The sequence below is a fragment of the Erinaceus europaeus genome, chromosome 12, assembly GCF_950295315.1.
Source record: "Erinaceus europaeus chromosome 12, mEriEur2.1, whole genome shotgun sequence".
In the NCBI taxonomy this organism is placed as follows: Eukaryota; Metazoa; Chordata; class Mammalia; order Eulipotyphla; family Erinaceidae; genus Erinaceus; species Erinaceus europaeus.
This window is the reverse complement of record NC_080173.1, coordinates 100,857,914-100,876,334: the sequence shown is the minus strand read 5'-3', so window position 1 is coordinate 100,876,334 and position 18,421 is coordinate 100,857,914. Positions and strand designations below refer to the sequence as shown.

At 51.5% G+C, this 18,421-nt stretch overlaps 1 protein-coding gene across 4 annotated transcripts in view; it reads left to right on the top strand.

Annotated features, from left to right (window-relative positions):
* Positions 1–18,421, top strand: part of LARS2 (leucyl-tRNA synthetase 2, mitochondrial) — a 130,031-nt gene that overhangs the window by 13,066 nt on the left and 98,544 nt on the right. For all 4 annotated transcript variants that reach the window (XM_007531437.3, XM_060204816.1, XM_060204817.1 and 1 more), the window contains exons 4-5: positions 7,153–7,244; positions 11,705–11,765. In XM_007531437.3, coding sequence (XP_007531499.1) covers positions 7,153–7,244; positions 11,705–11,765 — 153 coding nt within the window. The remainder of the gene's footprint in view (positions 1–7,152; positions 7,245–11,704; positions 11,766–18,421) is intronic.

Genomic DNA, 18,421 nt, shown 5'->3' with positions numbered 1-18,421 from the left:
CTCAGGTCTGTGTGCTCTTCACTGCGGAGGAGGAGGGCAGTGGAGGCCCCGTGCCTGGCAGCTGCGTGTGGCGAGGGCAGTTCAGTGGCTGCCCGCCAGCATCGGGAGGCGAGGGCAGTTCTTAGCAGGTGAGCACCGACAGACATCTCACCAGTCAGCCAGCCGACAAGTGTATGTGCAGTGCTCAGAGACAGCACAGCGGGCGTGGCATTTCGCTCTTCCATTTTCAAAGCTCTGTGGCATCTGCAAGTAGACAGTCGATCCCCAAGGCTTATCCTCGCAGACACAGTTTGAAGGGGAGAGTACCTTGCTGGCCCATGCCTTGCGGCAGGTGTGCTCAACCAGGTGGGCCACCACCGGCCCCCGGCCCACTGTCTTGATGGGAAACTGTCATGTCCCTCCAGCGCCCAGAGCAGGGCTTCTCAGGGCCCGAGCACTGTCACTTGGACTTAGTAATTTATTTTCCCCAGAGCACTGCTCAGCTCTGGCTTATGGCGGTGCCGGGTGGGCACGGGGGTAGGCCTGGTACCTCGGAACCTTAGGCTTGAGCGTCTCTCTGTGTAACCATCAGGCTATCTGTCCCCTCGCCCTGGATTGGTCACTCCAAAGCTGTTCTCTCCATTTTGATATCTAGTGTGTAGTAATGTTGGGCTATTACATTTGCTGCACAAAGTTAAATGTTGTGTTTCTCCTTTCTTGGAAATCAAATGTTGTATCTGCTGCCGAGAAGCCGTGGAATTCTCTGAGAACAGCGACTGTTTTGAGAAGCGGTGACCGTGGTTGCTCTCAGGCGCCGAGCTGCTCGCACAGAGAGTTCTGTGCCGTGCTGAGCGGAAGCCAGCTGCCCCGAGGGCTTCCTTGGCACTTTCATGGCATCACTGTGCGACTCCTTTTGCCGCCAGGGAGGCGTATGGCCAGCTGCCCAGTTTCCCTCACTCCTGCCTCCAAGATCTTCTCGACTCTGTTTCATCTTCTGTGTTGGAGGAGGAATTGCTCTTTTGCTTATCGTTTTTCTCCCTTCTAAAAAAAAAGTATTTTTAAATCATCCCTAAAGTTCCAAATTCCTCTTTAAAAAACAGAAAGAAAATGGGGCTGGGTGATGGCACACCCTATTGAGCACACGTTACAGTGCACCAGGGCCCAGGTTCAAGCCCCTGGTCCCCACCTGCAGGGGGAAAGCTTTGCCAGTGGTGATGCAGGGCTGTAGCGTCTCTCTGTCCCTCTCCCTCTCTATCTCCTTCTACCCTCCCGATTTCTGGTTGTCTTTATCCAATAAATAAAGACAATAAAAAATTAAGGAAGGAAGGAAGAAAGAAAGAAGGCAGAGGTAGATAGCATAACGGCTATGAAAAGAGACTCTCATTCCTGAGGCTCTGAAGTCCCAGGTTCAATTCCCTACACCACCATAAACCACAGATGAGCAGTGCTCTGGTGGGGGGGGGGGGAGAGAGAAAGAAAGACAACATAGGTAAGCTGGAGCCCCCTAGACCACCCCTCCACCACCACCCACTGGGCATTGCCCTGGTATTTCTCAGTGAATTCTCTTCCAGAACCTCCTCTGTCACATGTAACTGTGCTCTCCCCGTCAGCTTGCTGTCCATCCTGCCCACCAGCTCTGAGACCCTTGGCTCTGCCCTAAGAGAGGCAGCAGATCCTGCAAGGGCCCTGCGTCTGCACCAGACTGACACAGCCCTAGCCCCAAGATCTTACCTCCGGGCCAGCTCTGGTCTGACTTTCAGACTCTCATGCCTGTGTCTGCCCTGGCTCCTCTTTGACTAGCAAGGAACAGTCGAGCAAGTGGTCTGGTGCTAGTCCTTCGCCAGTTTGCTGTCAGACCCATCCCCATCCCCATCCCCATCCCCATCCCCATCCCCATCCCCATCCCCATCCCCATCCCCAGCCCCATCCCCATCCCCATCCCCATCCCCATCCCCATCCCCATCCCCATCCCCTGTTTTGCACTGGATGGCAGAAGGGTCGCCCCCTGCAGGCCACACGTCCCAAGCTGACAGTAGCTGACCCCTGGCTGGTTTGGGACAGTGAGAAGTCCTGGCAAGACTGGAGGACAGGGGAAGGAGAGCCAGGGACTTGGTCTCTGTCCTGCTTCGAACCCTCCACATCGTCATTGTCTTCTTGAGTGTCTTCTTCATTATTTGACCAGAACCCTGCTCAGCTCTGGCTAATGGTGGTGCAGGGAACTGAACCTGGGACTTTGGAGCCCCAGGCATGAGAGTCTCTTTGTGTAACCAGTATGCTGCCTTGCCTTCCCTGAACCCACTACACTATTCATCCAGCTCCGCAGAGGCAGGCCCACCTGCTTTCACTTCAGCGATTCACCTCAGCCTTTGGGTCACTGACTCTGCTTCCTCCCGTCTGTAGGCGGCAGGCAGCCCAGTCCCAGTTGGCTGGGCTTCTAGCTCATTCCTCTGACCCCATTGGCGTCTTGCTCAGGTTTGAATACTGACAAGTGTTTTCGAATACTGTTAGGAGCTGTGATTTCTCACCCTTTAGAAGTTTAACTAGGGAGTTGGGCGGTAGCACAGCGGGTTAAGCGCAGGTGGCGCAAAGCGCAGGGACCGGAGTAAGGATCCCGGTTCGAGCCCCCGGCTCCCCACCTGCAGGGGAGTCACTTCACAGGTTGTGAAGCAGGTCTGCAGGTGTCTGTCTTTCTCTCCCCCTCTCTGTCTTCCCCTCCTCTCTCCATTTCTCTCTGTCCTATCCAACAACGAATTGCGTCAACAAGGGCAATAATAATAACCACAACAAAGCTACAACAAGGGCAACAAAAGGAGGGAAAAATGGCCTCCAGGAGCGGTGGATTCATGGTGCAGGCACCGAGCCCGGCAATAACCCTGGAGGAGGAAAAAAAAAAAAAGAGTGAGGGAGACAGCGTAATGGTTCTACAAAAGACTTTCCTACCCGAGGCTTTGAAGTTTCAGGTTCAGTCCCCAGCATTGCCATAAGCCGAGCTGTGGGTGACGTGGGCCACAGCCCATGCTCATTACACTGAAGGAAGTCACAGTGCTGTGGTCTCTCTCCCTCTCTCTATCTCTCTCTGTCTCTAAGAAAACAAAGTGAAATCGTAGTGCTGTTTTCCAGTGTAAACTGTTAATAATAGAAACAATATGGGGGTTTATATAATAAGTATGAGAAGAATACAGTACTTTATTTAATGATCGACAAGACCGTACGATAAGAGGGGCACAGTTCCACACAATTCCTACCACCAGAGTTCCCCGTCCCATCCCCTCCAGTGGAAGCTTCCTTATTAACCCTATGGGAGGATGGACCCAAATTCTTTTTTTTTTTAAAGATTTTATTTATTTATGAGAAAGACAGGAGGAGAGAGAAAGAGCCAGACATCACTCTGGCACATGTGCTGCTGGGGATCGAACTCGGGACCTGGTGCTTGAGAGTCCAAAGCTTTACCACTGCACCACCTCCCAGACCACAGACCCAAATTCTTTATGGGGAGCAGAAGGTGGGAGGTCTGGCTTCTGTCACTGCTTCTCCACTGGACATGGGTGTTGGCGGGTGGATCCACACCCCCAGCCTGTCTCTGTCTTTCCCTAGTGGGGCAGGGCTCTGGGGAGGGGAGGTTCCAGGACACATGGGTGAGGCCATCTGCCCAGGTTGGTATCATGGTAGCATCTGTAACTTGACACTTGAAAAGCATTAAGATATAAAGCAGAACAAACTGTTTAATAATCAGGAACCTAAAGGTCAGACTAGAGCAGATGAGATTTGAGGTCTCCATTTTGGAAAAAGCTAGTAGGTCTATTTTAGGTGTATTCCAAGGGGCCTATGACTTTACTGATTTTTGCCTGAGCCTAACAGCTAACATGCAGATGGGCTAAAAGTACTGTCTGGGAAGATGGTGTCAGAGTTGGAAATAGGACTAGAAAGCTGGATCTTGGCAGAGAAATATGAGAAAAGTGTAGAAATACCATTAACTGTAAACCCCACTGGTTTGATCTGGGGCCCATATTCAGCACAGAAGCCTGTGTAGCCTCTTCATCCCTGCAGGTCTGAGCTCACGTTCTGTGGTCACGGCTAGAAACATTCCAGGCTGCAGGAGAATACAGTATTCTTTCAGGTACCAGCAAAGTCTGCACTGTTGGTTGCTTTTTCTTTTTTCTCTTCTCTTCTCTTCTCTTCTCTTCTCTTCTCTTCTCTTCTCTTCTCTTCTCTTCTCTTCTCTTCTTTTCCTTTCTTTTCTCCTTCCTTCCTTCCTTCCTTCCTTCCTTCTCTCCTTCCTCCTTCCTCCCTTCCTCCCTTTGTTTTTACTTGTGACTTATACAGTTAAACAAGCCAGAAAGCAAGTCTTGCAGGCCGTCAGGTTACCTGAGGCTCTGTGGAGGATCCAGTTGAATTACGGTGATGAATGAGGGAACTTGAGAACCAAAAAGAAAGCTGGGAGTCCTCCTGGTGGGCGGTTTGGGTAACTGGCCGCGGCAGGAATGTAGGCGTCATCCACCTGAACAGACCGGTGAGTTCTCCGGTGTTGTGGCCTAAGGCCCTCTCCCTGGAATGGAGGTATTAGACCTGGGGGTGAGGGGCTGAGAAATGAATGAGGCCCACTGAGACCTGTCCCGCGTCTTCACATAAATGGGCCACAGCAGTGTGACCAGCTAATAGAAGCCGTGCCTGGGGCGTTTTGACATCCTGTTGTAGATCTTAGTTCTTGTTGGCATGGGTGGACCATCTTAGCACAGGAGGGGCTCTTTACTGAGTCCTCTGGCTCTGGGAAGTACAGGGGTGAAGCAGTGGGAGCCATTGCGGTTTCTTAGAAGCGGGGCTCACGGGATCATTCATTCTGGTGTCCTGGCTCATGGTGGGAGAACTATCCTGGCTTCAGGATGTAAAAAGTGAGGAGGCAGGTTGTGGCACCCATGTAACAGTGCACATGGACCCAGGTTCAAACCCCTGGTCCCCACCAGCAGAGGGAAAACTTGACGCCTGTTGTAGCAGGGCTGCAGGTGTCTCTCTCTCCCTCTCTGTCTCCCCCTCGCTCTCAATTTCTCTCTGTCTTTATCCAAAATAAAATATTTTCAAGATGTGGGGGTCAGGCGGTAGTGCAGGGGGCTAAGCGCAAGAACCAGCATAAGGATCCTGGTTCGAGCCCCCAGCTCCCCACCTGCAGGGGAGTCGCTTCACAGGCGGTGAAGCAGGTCTGCAGGTGTCTGTCTCTCTCTCCCCCTCTCTGTCTTCCCCTCCTCTCTCCATTTCTCTCTGTCCTATCCAACTACAACATCAATAACAACAACAATAACAACTACAACAACAGTAAAAAACAACAAGGGCAACAAAGGGGGGAAAAAAGCAAATTAAAAAAAAATCAAGGGCAACAAAATGGGAAAAATAGCCTCTAGGAGCAGTGGATTCATGGTACAGGCAGTGAGCCTCAGCAGTAACCCTGGAGGCAAAAAAAAAAAACAAAACAAGATGTAAAATGCCCTTTCTTTCTTTTTAAATTTATTTATTAATGAGAAGGATAGGAGAGAGAACGAACCAGACATCACGTTGGTACATGTGCTGCCAGGAATTGAACTCCAGACTTCATGCTTAAGAGTCTAATGCTTTATCCACTGTGCCACCTCCTGGACCACGTAAAATGCCCTTTCTACATTTTGTATTCTAGGATAGTTTTTTTTAAAGTTTTCAATTCATTTTTGGTAAGAACATAAAATATTGAGATTCTTCAAACTTCCTCTATACGGTGTGGGTAACAGGTGAGCTCAGAATATCTGTTCATGTTAATCTCATCTGAAAACAAAATAGAAATAAATACATGTGTTACATAAGCCCAGACAGGTTTTCTGGTGACTGTCTCTGTATTGACGTTAGTTAGAAACATGGCGGGCAGACTGAAACGCTAGACTGGTGTCCTTCTGGCAGTTCTGGCAATCAGGCTTCCCCGCCACAGCTCCACAACCGTTCCGTCACACAGCCAGTGAATTGCACTGGGCGAGTAAGAGCACAGCTGGAAGCCAGCTCCCGTGCTGTCCACGGAAGTGTGACTGAACTCTGGTAATGTAGCACATTGCTCCAATATTGGATCCCCCCCACCCCCACCTTGGGAATTAAAAAGGAAAGAAAGCACCGCGATGCCAAAAGTCACTACAGGGGCCTGTTGTCACCGGCAGGCCAGGTGCCCCTTGAGAAAGCTGTATTCTAAAGGGCGTTTATTAGTCGGGCTTCTTATAGCTCCAGGGAGTCTTAGGATTCCTTTCCGAATGTTTATTTGGAGGATGGACCAGCGCATCATTGGTATACGCGGGGCCGGGGATTGAACTTGGGACCTTCTGCTTGCAAGTCCAGGGCTCTACCACTGTGCCACCTCCCTAGCCATGGGAATGTTAGAACCTTTTGGGGGGTTGTTATTGTCTACTGAGTCTTCACCACTCCAGGGAGGAGGACAGAAACAGACAGAGGGAAAGACGAACGCCACGGCACCGAGGCTTCCCCCGTGCAGTGGGGGGGCCTGGCTAGAGCCTGGGCTGAGAGCAAGGCAGAGCAGGCACGCCGGCCAGGTGAGCTGTTCTGCTGGCTCTAGCGTTCTTGAAAAAGACACATGTGTGTAGTTAGGCATTTTGTTGTGTGCAGAAGTGCGTGGAGTGCTGTTGTCTTTCTTTCGCTTTCAGGCTTTTTATTTTTAAGAATCCATTTATTTATTCATGAGAAAGACAGGAGGAGAGAAAGAACCAGCCATCACTCTGGCACATGTGCTGCCGGGGATCAAACTCAGGACCTCGTGCTTGAGAGTCCAGTGCTTTACCCACTGCGCCACCTCCCGGGCCACTCAGGCGTCTTTTATAGGAGGTGGAGACCAGAGCATCGCCCAGCCACACGATACCAGGGGTTGTTCCAGTGTCTTACTGTTGACAGGAGCTCTTTATAAGTTCAGAAAATCATCACAAACTAGCAAGTGGTCAAGGAAACACCTGGTGGACGTCACTCCTCTGGTGGGTGGTATCCAGCCGCTACAGTTCCTGTGCGTATGTCGGGTAGGCGGCTGGCCCTCAGAAGCCCCGTGTGAAAGCCTCCAGATGGGAGAAGACTTGTCAGCAGGAGGGAGTGCCCGCTCACTGCCTGGGGAGATCCCGGAAGCTGTCTGAACACTGCATGGCTGCCTCTTGTGCTTGCTTCCAGGTCATCCACCCCATGGGGTGGGACGCCTTCGGACTTCCTGCTGAAAACGCCGCCATTGAGAGGAACCTGCATCCGGAAAGCTGGACACACAGGTACGTCTTACAGCTGCCTCCAAACTCCTGTGTACAAAGCCTCAGGCAGTTATTAGAACAGGGGCGTGAGAAACAGGAAGCAGCGTCAACGGCCCGTTTCAGCTTGCCAAGCAGTGAACAAGGCCGAATGCGTTCGGAAGTCTGTCTCCTAGCGCGCTGTGATGTTTAGCTGAGAAACCCAGAGGGTTTAAGGCTTTAAGGGTTAATGTGCTCGCTCTGATGTCCTCCCATTTGCAAAGTTGTTCTTCCTTTGAGTAGTTGTATTTGGAAGGAGAAAGAAGATAGACTTCGTTAAACTTCTGTGACGCTTGAATCTTGACCATAGTCTGAGCTATGCTCAGACGCTACGTTACAACTTTCTGTTAAATTCTTGTTGATTTTTGGCCATTTGGCTGTTCTGAAACAAGAAAAACCTAGTCATTCGAGTTCTCTGAGGGTCTGTCTCTTACAAGGGCTCACATCCCCATTCATGACCTCCAGAGCACTTTCTCCCAAATACTCAATTGGTGGTGAGGTTTCAGTGTATGTATGTTGGCTCAGTCTATAAAAAGTACACGTTTTCCCTGCAGAATCCCTGGCATGAGAGTTATAATAAATAAAAATTTAAAAAAAGGAAAAAGAATATCACTGGGCCAGTGAAATAACTCTGTCATGCGCACAGCCCGTGTCTGAGCCTGGCCCCTGCAGTGAAGGAAGCGTCTGTGAAGGTCTCCCTTTCTCTCTCACTCTGCCGGTCTCTCGGGAAAAAGAGGAGGGGTAATCACAGCTCAACCAGAGGCTTTTCTTTCTTTTTTAAAAAAATTTCTTATTTGCTTTATTTATTGGGTAGAGAGAGCCAGAAATCAAGAGGGAGGGGAAGATAGAGAGACACCTGCAGCCCTGCTTCACCACTTGCAAAGCTTTCCCCCTGCAGGTGGGGACTCGTGGCTCGAACCTGGGTCCTTGAACATTGTAACATGTGCGCCCAACCAGGTGCGCCACTACCCGGCCACCCAGAGGTTTTTCTGACCTACATTTTCAGTCTGCCTGAAATCAGAGGATGTGATAGAAGTTGATTGCTGTTTCCTTCTTTGTGAAGAAGAGCGGCACTTTGTTCCAGATTCCCACAGAGCCCTGACCCCACCACACTCCAGCGGGAACTTGGGAAGGGGCAGGCCAGAGGGGCTTTGAGACCACAGGATGCAGGCTGAGCCGCCCAGGGGAGTTTGAAGGAGGAGGAACATCCACCCTGCAGTTCTCATCTGAACGGCCGAGGGTGGTCAGGCGAGGGGCTGGCGGCTCCCGTGGCTGCCGGAGAGCTGGAGCGCAGGGCCGAGTGGGGAAATGGATGGACACTGGGGGCACAGTCGGACACCGGCTCCTGAACAAAGAGAGACTGCATTTCCTTATTTCACGCCGTCTTGCAGTTGACCAATTCACATCTTTCCATTCTTCTCGGCTGTCGGACACTTCTAGGTTCTCATGCGCAGAGTGCCGTGTGGCTTCTGACTTTCCGTGGTTCGCACGTTGAGATCTTCTCTTCAATAACTTTTAAAGCATATTCATGTTTATTTGTTTATTTTCGCATTTCTGAAAGTCTTTGATAACCTCCCCATCTATTTATTTATTTATTTATTTATTTATTTTATTGAGGGGTTACTGCTTTACAGCGCAATCATTGACGTATGTATTCAGTTTCATCATGTACCAGGCCCCCACAGTTTTCTTCCCATCCCCCCCAGAGTCCTTTGCTGTGGTGCAGTGCCCCATGTCCATCCATGTCTCACCCTGTGCTCTCCTCCCTCCCAGAGTCCTTTGCTGTGGTGCAGTGCCCCATGTCCATCCATGTGTCACTCTGTGCTCTCCTCCCTCCCAGAGTCCTTTGCTGTGGTGCAGTGCCCCATGTCCATCCATGTCTCACTCTGTGCTCTCCTCCCTCCCAGAGTCCTTTGCTGTGGTGCAGTGCCCCATGTCCATCCATGTCTCACTCTGTGCTCTCCTCCCTCCCAGAGTCCTTTGCTGTGGTGCAGTGCCCCATGTCCATCCATGTCTCACCCTGTGCTCTCCTCCCTCCCAGAGTCCTTTGCTGTGGTGCAGTGCCCCATGTCCATCCATGTCTCACTCTGTGTCTCTCCCTCCCAGAGTCCTTTGCTTTGGTGCAGTGCCCCATGTCCATCCATGTCTCACTCTGTGCTCTCCCTCCCTCCCAGAGTCCTTTGCTGTGGTGCAGTACCCCATGTCCATCCATGTGTCACTCTGTGCTCTCCTCCCTCCCAGAGTCCTTTGCTGTGGTGCAGTGCCCCATGTCCATCCATGTCTCACTCTGTGCTCTCCTCCCTCCCAGAGTCCTTTGCTGTGGTGCAGTGCCCCATGTCCATCCCTGTCTCACTCTGTGCTCTCCCTCCCTCCCAGAGTCCTTTGCTGTGGTGCAGTGCCCCATGTCCATCCATGTGTCACCCTGTGCTCTCCCTCCCTCCCAGAGTCCTTTGCTGTGGTGCAGTACCCCATGTCCATCCATGTGTCACCCTGTGTTCTCCTCCCTCCCAGAGTCCTTTGCTGTGGTGCAGTACCCCATGTCCATCCATGTGTCACTCTGTGCTCTCCCTCCCTCCCAGAGTCCTTTGCTGTGGTGCAGTACCCCATGTCCATCCATGTCTCACCCTGTGCTCTCCTCCCTCCCAGAGTCCTTTGCTGTGGTGCAGTGCCCATGTCCATCCATGTGTCACTCTGTGCTCTCCTCCCTCCCAGAGTCCTTTGCTGTGGTGCAGTGCCCATGTCCATCCATGTGTCACTCTGTGCTCTCCTCCCTCCCAGAGTCCTTTGCTGTGGTGCAGTGCCCCATGTCCATCCATGTCTCACCCTGTGCTCTCCTCCCTCCCAGAGTCCTTTGCTGTGGTGCAGTACCCCATGTCCATCCATGTGTCACTCTGTGCTCTCCTCCCTCCCAGAGTCCTTTGCTGTGGTGCAGTGCCCCATGTCCATCCATGTGTCACTCTGTGCTCTCCCTCCCTCCCAGAGTCCTTTGCTGTGGTGCAGTACCCCATGTCCATCCATGTCTCACCCTGTGCTCTCCTCCCTCCCAGAGTCCTTTGCTGTGGTGCAGTGCCCCATGTCCATCCATGTCTCACCCTGTGCGCTCCCTCCCTCCCAGAGTCCTTTGCTGTGGTGCAGTGCCCCATGTCCATCCATGTCTCACTCTGTGCTCTCCTCCCTCCCAGAGTCCTTTGCTGTGGTGCAGTGCCCCATGTCCATCCATGTCTCACTCTGTGCCCTCCCTCCCTCCCAGAGTCCTTTGCTGTGGTGCAGTGCCCCATGTCCATCCACGTCTCACTCTGTGCTCTCCCTCCCTGTTCCTACTTTATTAAGTCCTGCTAAGAAGTGAGATCATTTGATATTTTCTCCTTCTCTTCTTAGCTTATCTCACTCAACATAATATCTTCAAGTTTCGTGCAAAGGAGACAACCTCATCATTTTTGACCACCAAGTGTATTCCATCACGTGCACACCACAGTTTTTTAGCTACTCATCTGATGTTGTATGTCCAGGTTGCTTTCATGATCTGGAAATTGCAAACTGCGCTGCTGTAGACATCGGTGTACACAGATCTCTACTGACAAGTGTTTCTATTTCCTTTGGGTAAATCCCCAGGCGACGAACTGCCGGCTGGGAGGGAAGGTCCATTCCTAGTGCCCCACTGCGACTCCCGCTTGCTGTCCACAGTGGTCGAGCCGTTGTGCTCTCCCACCAGCAGTGTAGACGTGCCCTGTTTTCTGCACAGCCTCTCCCACCCTTGTCGTTTCTGTCCTTTCTGACGTAGGACATTCTCACAGGTGTGAAGTGGGATCTCATTGTTGTCTTTATTTGCATTTCTCTGTCATATTTGTTTGTTAGGCAGCACCCGGGGATTAGCCCCCGGCCTTGCTGATGCGTGCTACTGCTGACTGGTTTCCCCAGCCCAGGTTTGTGGCAGTTATTTATGTTTAGAGGGAGACACCCCACAGCACTGCTCCTTCTCGCTTCTGGAGTTGATCCCAGTGCGGTCCGTGGTGCTCCCATGTGGTGCTGGGGCTGGAACTCAGGGCCCCACATACACACATGTGCTCTCCCAGCCCTTCCCGTCACTTTTATGTGTGTAGATACTGGACTTGGATTCATGCAGAGCACAGACATCTGAGGGACCCAGGTGCACACGTCCCAGAGACTGCCCGTCTGAATGGCGAGGAGGGGCTGGCCCTTAGGACCAGAGGCCATTGTAGTTTCTAGTAGATTTTGTGTGGGCTTAGAGAGTAGATGCCTTCTACCTTGCTGATAATTTTGTTGATTCTTAGTGATCATTATGCTTTGCCCTGGCAAAACGGCACTGGGAGCTCTCTCAAATAAGCCACATGTACCCCGTTTCCCCTCATCTTCTCAAAATGAAGGGCAAAAGTTTGTGCTTTTTCTCTCTAAAAGTCGATTTTTTTCTCCCATTTGTCTTGTAGTAACATTAGACACATGAGGACCCAGCTGGATCAACTGGGCCTGTGCTTCAACTGGGAAAGGGTAAGTCGACCCTCTCTGCTGCATGATGGTGATTTTGAGGAAGGTCCTGACTCCTCAGGGGGCCATGCTTGTTTGTCAGGGGGCCATGACCTTGTTTCCTTCCACCTGGGGCTGGGAGAAGGGTGGGGGAGGAGGGCAGGGAGCAGGAAGGTGGGCCAACTACTTCAAGATCAGCAAAGTGTCCGCAGTGGACCTTTGGTGTCTCGAGAAGCAGTGTTTTATGGGCTTAGGCTAAGAGAGCTCTTCTGATCCAGTTCTGATTCACCTTCACAGCTGGTTCATCTGCCTCTGCCAAGAGCTTTGCAATGTCAGTTGGTATGAACTGAGAGAAGCATGCAGGAAAGTGAGCCCCACCCTAGAGGTTCCAGGACTGGGGGAAATATAGGCTCTATAGAGGAAGTGGGAGGTTCCTGCTGTCTTAGGGTTTAAGAAGGCGATAGATAGTTATTGCTATAATCATAGTATTTGACAACTGTGTTAACTTTGAAAACCCCTTCGTTAGGATTTGCTGTATCACACACGACCTCAGCATGATTTATGTCCTTTGACATTATGTATGTATAGCTATGTCTTATAGAGTAATGCCACTAGTTGCTTCTGTTCTCCCTGATCTAAGCTTTTAGGAGAGTCAACATTTCTGAGACTCAGCCTGTGGTCTGTGCATTAACAAGTCTGAGACATTCAGTCAATTTTTCCCCTCTCATACTAAGTAAATAGTGATTGATATGACTACAAGTTAATAGGAGTGTACATCAACACCATTCCCACCACCAAAGGACTGCATCCCATCCCATCCTCGCCCAGTGAAGCCGAGCATCCCCCCTCACCCTCCACCCAGAGATTTTTACTTTGGTGCCCTACTCCAGTGGAAGCTTCCTTAGGTAAGAGCTTGGCTGAGTCAAGTTCTGTCGGCCACAGCAATACCTTTCTCAGCTCTGACTTACAGTCAGTCTCCTGTGTTCCACTCGGCGGAGGTGCAGAAAAGGCTTGGTGCCTAAATCCAGTTGTCCTGAGGTCCCACCGGGGAGTTGTCAGTCGAGAGTGAAATGCCGTGTGATGTGGAGAGATGAGGAATGCTGAGAGCTCATCTTTGGGGGTGATGCTGTAGGTTCCTCGGAGGTAAAGACGGGCTCTTTCCCTCTGTGTGGCAGCTGGTGTAGCCCAGCACAGGGGCACCAACCATATGGCTCCAAAGCTTAGGATTATCGTCTGTTACCACAGATGATTTGGGAGTGCAGGAACGGATGAAGAGCCGGAATCTGTGTGACTGGTCTAGCGCTTTGGAGCGGCTCCATGCTGTCTTGTCCTCTAGAATCACGTGCGTCTTTATCTTTGCGGTCTACTTCTGTAGAATTGTGGACATTCCTCCTTATTTTTGTCTTCTTCTACTTTCTATTCGTGGCCTTTGTCCCACTTTATTAGAGTGTTTGAAAATGTAACTTTGGGGAGTCGGGCGGTGGCGCAGCGGGTGAAGCACACGTGGCGCAGCGGGTTAAGCGTATGTGGCGCAAAGCACAGGGACCGGCGTAAGGATCCCGGTTCGAGCCCCTGGCTCCCCACCTGCAGGGGAGTCGCTTCACAGGCGGTGAAGCAGGTCTGCAGGTGTCTGTCTTTCTCTCCCCCTCTGTCTTCCCCTCCTCTCTCCATTTCTCTCTGTCCTATCCAACAACAGCGGCATCAGTAACCACAACGATGTTGTGAAGTGAAGTTGTGTTCACTTGTGAAGTGACCTCCCTGCAGGTGGGGAGCCGGGGGCTCAAGCTCGGATCCTTTTGCCAGTCTTCATACTATGTGCACTTAACCCGCTGCGCTACTGCCTGCCCCCCCGCCCCAAGCTGAAGGTTTTTGATACTTAAAGCTATGAAGGTATTTACAGAGTTGGCTTATGTTATGGGGTGTGGGCAGCGGCAGTGGCATAATACTGGGTGTGAGCCCCCACTTCACAAGTGGTGAAGCAGGTCTGTAGGTATCTTTCTTTTCCTCTGCCTCTCTGTCCTCCCCTCTCAGTTTCTATCCTATCCAATAAAACAGAAACAAAAAAGGGGGTGGTGGAGGGAAATGGCCTCCAGGAGTAGTGGGTTGGTAATGCAGGCACTGAGCCCCAAAGCCCCAGCAATAGCCCTGGAGGCTAAATAAATAAATGAATGAATGAATGAGTGAATGAATGAAGTTGTCTTATGATATGTGATGGGAGAGAGGCTGGACAAAGCGACACCTCCCTGGGTTTGCATGCCTGTTCACCTGTATCTCTTCTTGGTGACTAGTGAGTTTTTCACTTTTTTTTTTTTTTTTTAAAGATTTTATTTATTTATTGATGAGAAAGAACCAGACATCACTCTGGTACATGTGCTGCCAGGGCTTGAACTCAGGACCTCACCCTTGAGAGTCCAGTACTTTATCCACTGCACCACCTCCTGGACCACTTCACTTTTTTTTTTAACCAGAGTCCTGCTCAGCTCTGGCTGATGGTGGTGCAGGGGATTGAACCTGGGACTTTGGAGCCTCAGACATGAGAGTCTATTTGCATAACAATTATGCTATCCACCCTCCACCCCTTTTTCTAAATTCTTTTTTTTTTTTTTTTTTGCCTCCAGGGTTAGTGCTGGGACTCGGTGCCTGCACCACAAATCCACTGCTCCTGATGGCCATTTTTTCCCTTTTGTTGCCTTTGTTGTTTATTGTTGTTATTATTGTTGTTATTATTGTTTTTAATGTCATCGTTGTTTGATAGGACAGAGAGAAATGGAGAGAGGAGAGGAAGACAGAGAGGGGGAGAGAAAGACCGTTGTTGGATAGGACAGAGAGAAATGGAGAGAGATGGGGAAGACAGAGAGGGAGAGAAAGACAGACACCTGCAGATCTGCTTCACCGCCTGGGAAGCGACTCCCTGCAGGTGGGGAGCCGGGGGCTCGAACCGGGATCCTTATGCCGGTCCTTGTGCTCTGTGCCACCTGCGCTTAACCCGCTGCGCTACCGCCCAGCTCCCTTTTCACGTGTTTGATGACTGTTGCATTTGAGGTATGTACAGCCATGTCTTCTTGCCAGTGTAGGTCAGGCTGTCCATTTCTTAATGACTTGTTTTGCTGCAGATACTTTTCCTCAGGGGCCAGGTGGTAGCACAGCGGGTTAAGTGCACACAGCACACAGCACACAGACCGGCGTAAGGAACCTGGTTCGAGCCCCCGGCTGCCCACCTGCAGGGGGGTTGCCTCACGGGCGGTGAAGCAGGTCTGCAGGTGTCTGTCTGTCTCTCCCCCTCTCTGTCTCCCCTCCTCTCTCCATGTCTCTCTGTCCAACAACGACGACATCAATAACAACAAGGACAACAAGGGCAACAAAGATGGGAAATGGCCTCCAGGAGCGGTGGATTCATGGTGCAGGCACTGAGCCCAGCAATAACCAAAACAAAATAAAAACAAAACAGATGCTTTTCCTCAGTTTGTCACTTGCCTCACATTTTGTTCTCAGTGGACTGTGTTCTGTTAGCGCATAAATATACTTGGGGAAGAGGCATTAAGCTCCAAAGTGCTTTCAGATTCTCCTCTCAGTCACTGCTGCTTATTGCTATTGTTTTTTTCACTTTATTGCTATTGTTTTTTAAGATTTTATTTATTTTTGTGTGTAAGAAATAGACCAGAGCACTGCTTAGCTCTGGCATATGAAGAGAGAGAGAGAGAGAGAGAGGGAGAGCGCCAGACCGGAGCACTGCTTAGCTCTGGTATGAAAGAGAGAGAGACAGAGAGAGAGAGAGAGAGAGAGAGAGACAGAGAGCCCGCCAGACCGGAGCACTGCTTAGCTCTGGCATAAGTGGTGCTGGGGTCCAGCCTGGGGCCTCTCACACGCGAGGCCTGTGTTCCGCCACTCCACCCCCCTCCCCCCGTAACTCGTGTGCTTGGCCCGGTGCACCACCGCCTGGCCTCATGGCAGACTTTTCTTTCTCTGCCCTCAGCATGTGCTTTTTCCACCAGAATATCTCTCAGCCAAATTTTTCCTGGTGCCCAGCGACTACTTTTGGTCTCAACTTGTGGGTTTCTACTGTGGAAGTTTTCTTTTCCCATCTCTTTCTTTCTTTTTCTTTCCCTCCCTCCCTCCCTGCCTGCCTTGGATTAAGGTTTTACAGTTGACAGTAAAACACAGTAGTCGGTCCATGTGTAACATTTCCCAGTTTCCCACATAACAGTCTAAGCCCCCGCCTGGGTCCTCCCCCTCCTCCTGTTCGGGACCTGAACCCTCCCCTGGCCCAGGGTCCTTCGGAGCAGCGCCCACTCCTGTCCAGCTGCTGCGGCTTTGCCGTGGGCTCCTCTTCTCCAGAAGCCTGGGTGTCAGCCTGTGCCCTCTCCCACTCTGCGTTCACCTCCTCATGAGTTCGGTCTCTTTGTTCTTCTCTGCTTCCTGGAGAACTTCTCGTGTTTGCTTTCCACACCAGGGACTCAGTTTCTGTTGAATCAGTGTTGCTCTGTGAGGTTTCGGATGTAGATCATCATTTGCTGTTGTGTTTTTCGATTCATCATTGTTTCTCCTCGTCTCACTCAGCGCTCCTTTTTTCTCAAGCCCCTTGGTTGCTGCTGTTTTTCTTGCTGTTTTCGCTGCCCTGTCTTCATGAGCTGTATTCTGTCTTTCTTATGTAATAGACTTAACTCTGGGAAAAATTTTTTTAATATACTGTTCTGGAATTAGTGTATCTCTGGGCATGTTAATCCCTCAAACAGCTTGTGTCATTTTAAGGAGGAAACTAAGAATCCGACAGTCAAATGCAAATGGGAGCCTCGCTGAGGGGACAGGCAGGAGGAGGCAGCTTTCCAAAAGCAGCGATGGAGTGAGAGGAGGGTTTGCTTCTCCAGGGAACACACACTAGCAGAACGGTCGTCAGCCTTTCTCAGGAAAGGGGTCTGCATCCCCCTTGGTGGGTCTCGGGTTTTGCCTTCATGACCATCAACTGGCCCGTGGGGCTGCCCCCGAGAAGCCCCCTGATGAAGGACAGGGCTGGCTCTTCCCCATTGGCAGGGTCCCTGTGAGGCAGGTGTGTGTCTGACGGGATCTCTCCTTCTCACCAGAGCTCCGGCACCCAAGAGACTCTGGGCCAGGCCTTCCTAGGCTATGGAACTCCATTGCAGTAGGCTGTGGGGCCTGGTTGTGAAGGAGTGGCTTCTTCTTTTTTTTTCTTTCTTTCTTTCTTTCTTTCTTTCTTTCTTTCTTTCTTTCTTTCTTCTCCTGCTCCTTCTCCTCCTCCTTCTCCTCCTCCTTCTCCTCCTCCTCCTTCTCCTTCTCCTTCTTCTCCTCCTCCTTCCCCTTCTCCTCCTCCTTCTTCTTCTCCTTCTTCTCCTCCTTCTCCTCCTCCTCCTTCTCCTTCTCCTCCTTCTCCTTCTTCTCCTCCTCCTTCCCCTTCTCCTTCTCCTTCTCCTCCTCTTTCTTCTTCTCCTCCTTCTTCTTCCCCTTCTCCTCCTCCTCCTTTTTTTTTTTTTCTTCATTTTTTTAACCAGAGTACTACTCAGCTCTGTTTTATGGTGGTGCAGGGGATTGAACCTGGGACCTCGGAGTCTCAGGTATGAGTCTCTTTGCAGAACCATTATAGGCTGTCTACTCTGCCCAGGGGCCTAGTTTTTCTCAGGGAACATCCTGATGATTGGGGAGTTCCCTTCAAAGTCAGACCAGTATCAGAAGAGAAGCGAAGTCTGAAGCAGGCAGGGTCAAAGGAACGGCTGTGAGTGAGGTAGAGGGGCTTAGAATTCCCCCGGGTCCTTGTGGAACTTACTGAGGCGTCGCTGTCTGTGCTGAATGTGGACTAAATGGAAACGTACTCAGGACCCTCAGTGCCCCGCACACGCCACGCCCCAACTAGCGAATGTTTCTTGCCCTCCCCAGGTAACCAGAGTGGAATCTTCGCTGAGCGGCTCGTTTTTGTGTGGACCCGGGGAGCTTTCATGTACTCGCGTTTTCACTGAATTTTAAATTCTGCCCGATTCCCTTCTCCCGTTTTCGTGGCTCGTCTTCTGCAAACAGTGGCGCTCAGTATTGAGATCAGGGACTGCTCCATGGACGGAGGGGGTGCAGGGAAACCAGAGTCCTGGCCCTTTAGGCAGCCCCTCACTGCAGAGGCTTTAGGCAGCCCCTCACTGCAGAGGCCTCAGACAGGCCCTGTAGGCAGCCCCTCACTGCAGAGGCCTCAGGCAGGCCCTTTAGGCAGCCCCTCACTGCAGAGGCCTCAGGCAGGCCCTTTAGGCAGCCCCTCACTGCAGAGGCCTCAGGCAGGCCCTTTAGGCAGCCCCTCACTGTAGAGGCCTCAGGCAGGCCCTTTAGGCAGCCCCTCACTGCAGAGGCCTCAGGCAGGCCCTTTAGGCAGCCCCTCACTGCAGAGGCCTCAGGCAGGCCCTTTAGGCAGCCCCTCACTGCAGAGGCCTCAGGCAGGCCCCGCCACGCCACTCTCCCTTAGGCTGTGGGGAGGATGGATGCTGGGCGCAGCTGCCCGAGAGCAGTCAGGAAGGCCCCTCAGAACCCGGCTCTGTCGTGTTTTACTGGCTCAGACTTTTTGTCGGTCTGTTCTGTGCCAGGAGTATGCCCAGAGCCCCACAGGCAGGGTGTGCACTCTACCTCATCTCCCGGGAAGACTTCATCACGTTGAGCTCTTCCAGAATTCAGCGGGTGCGGCCCCACAGCCC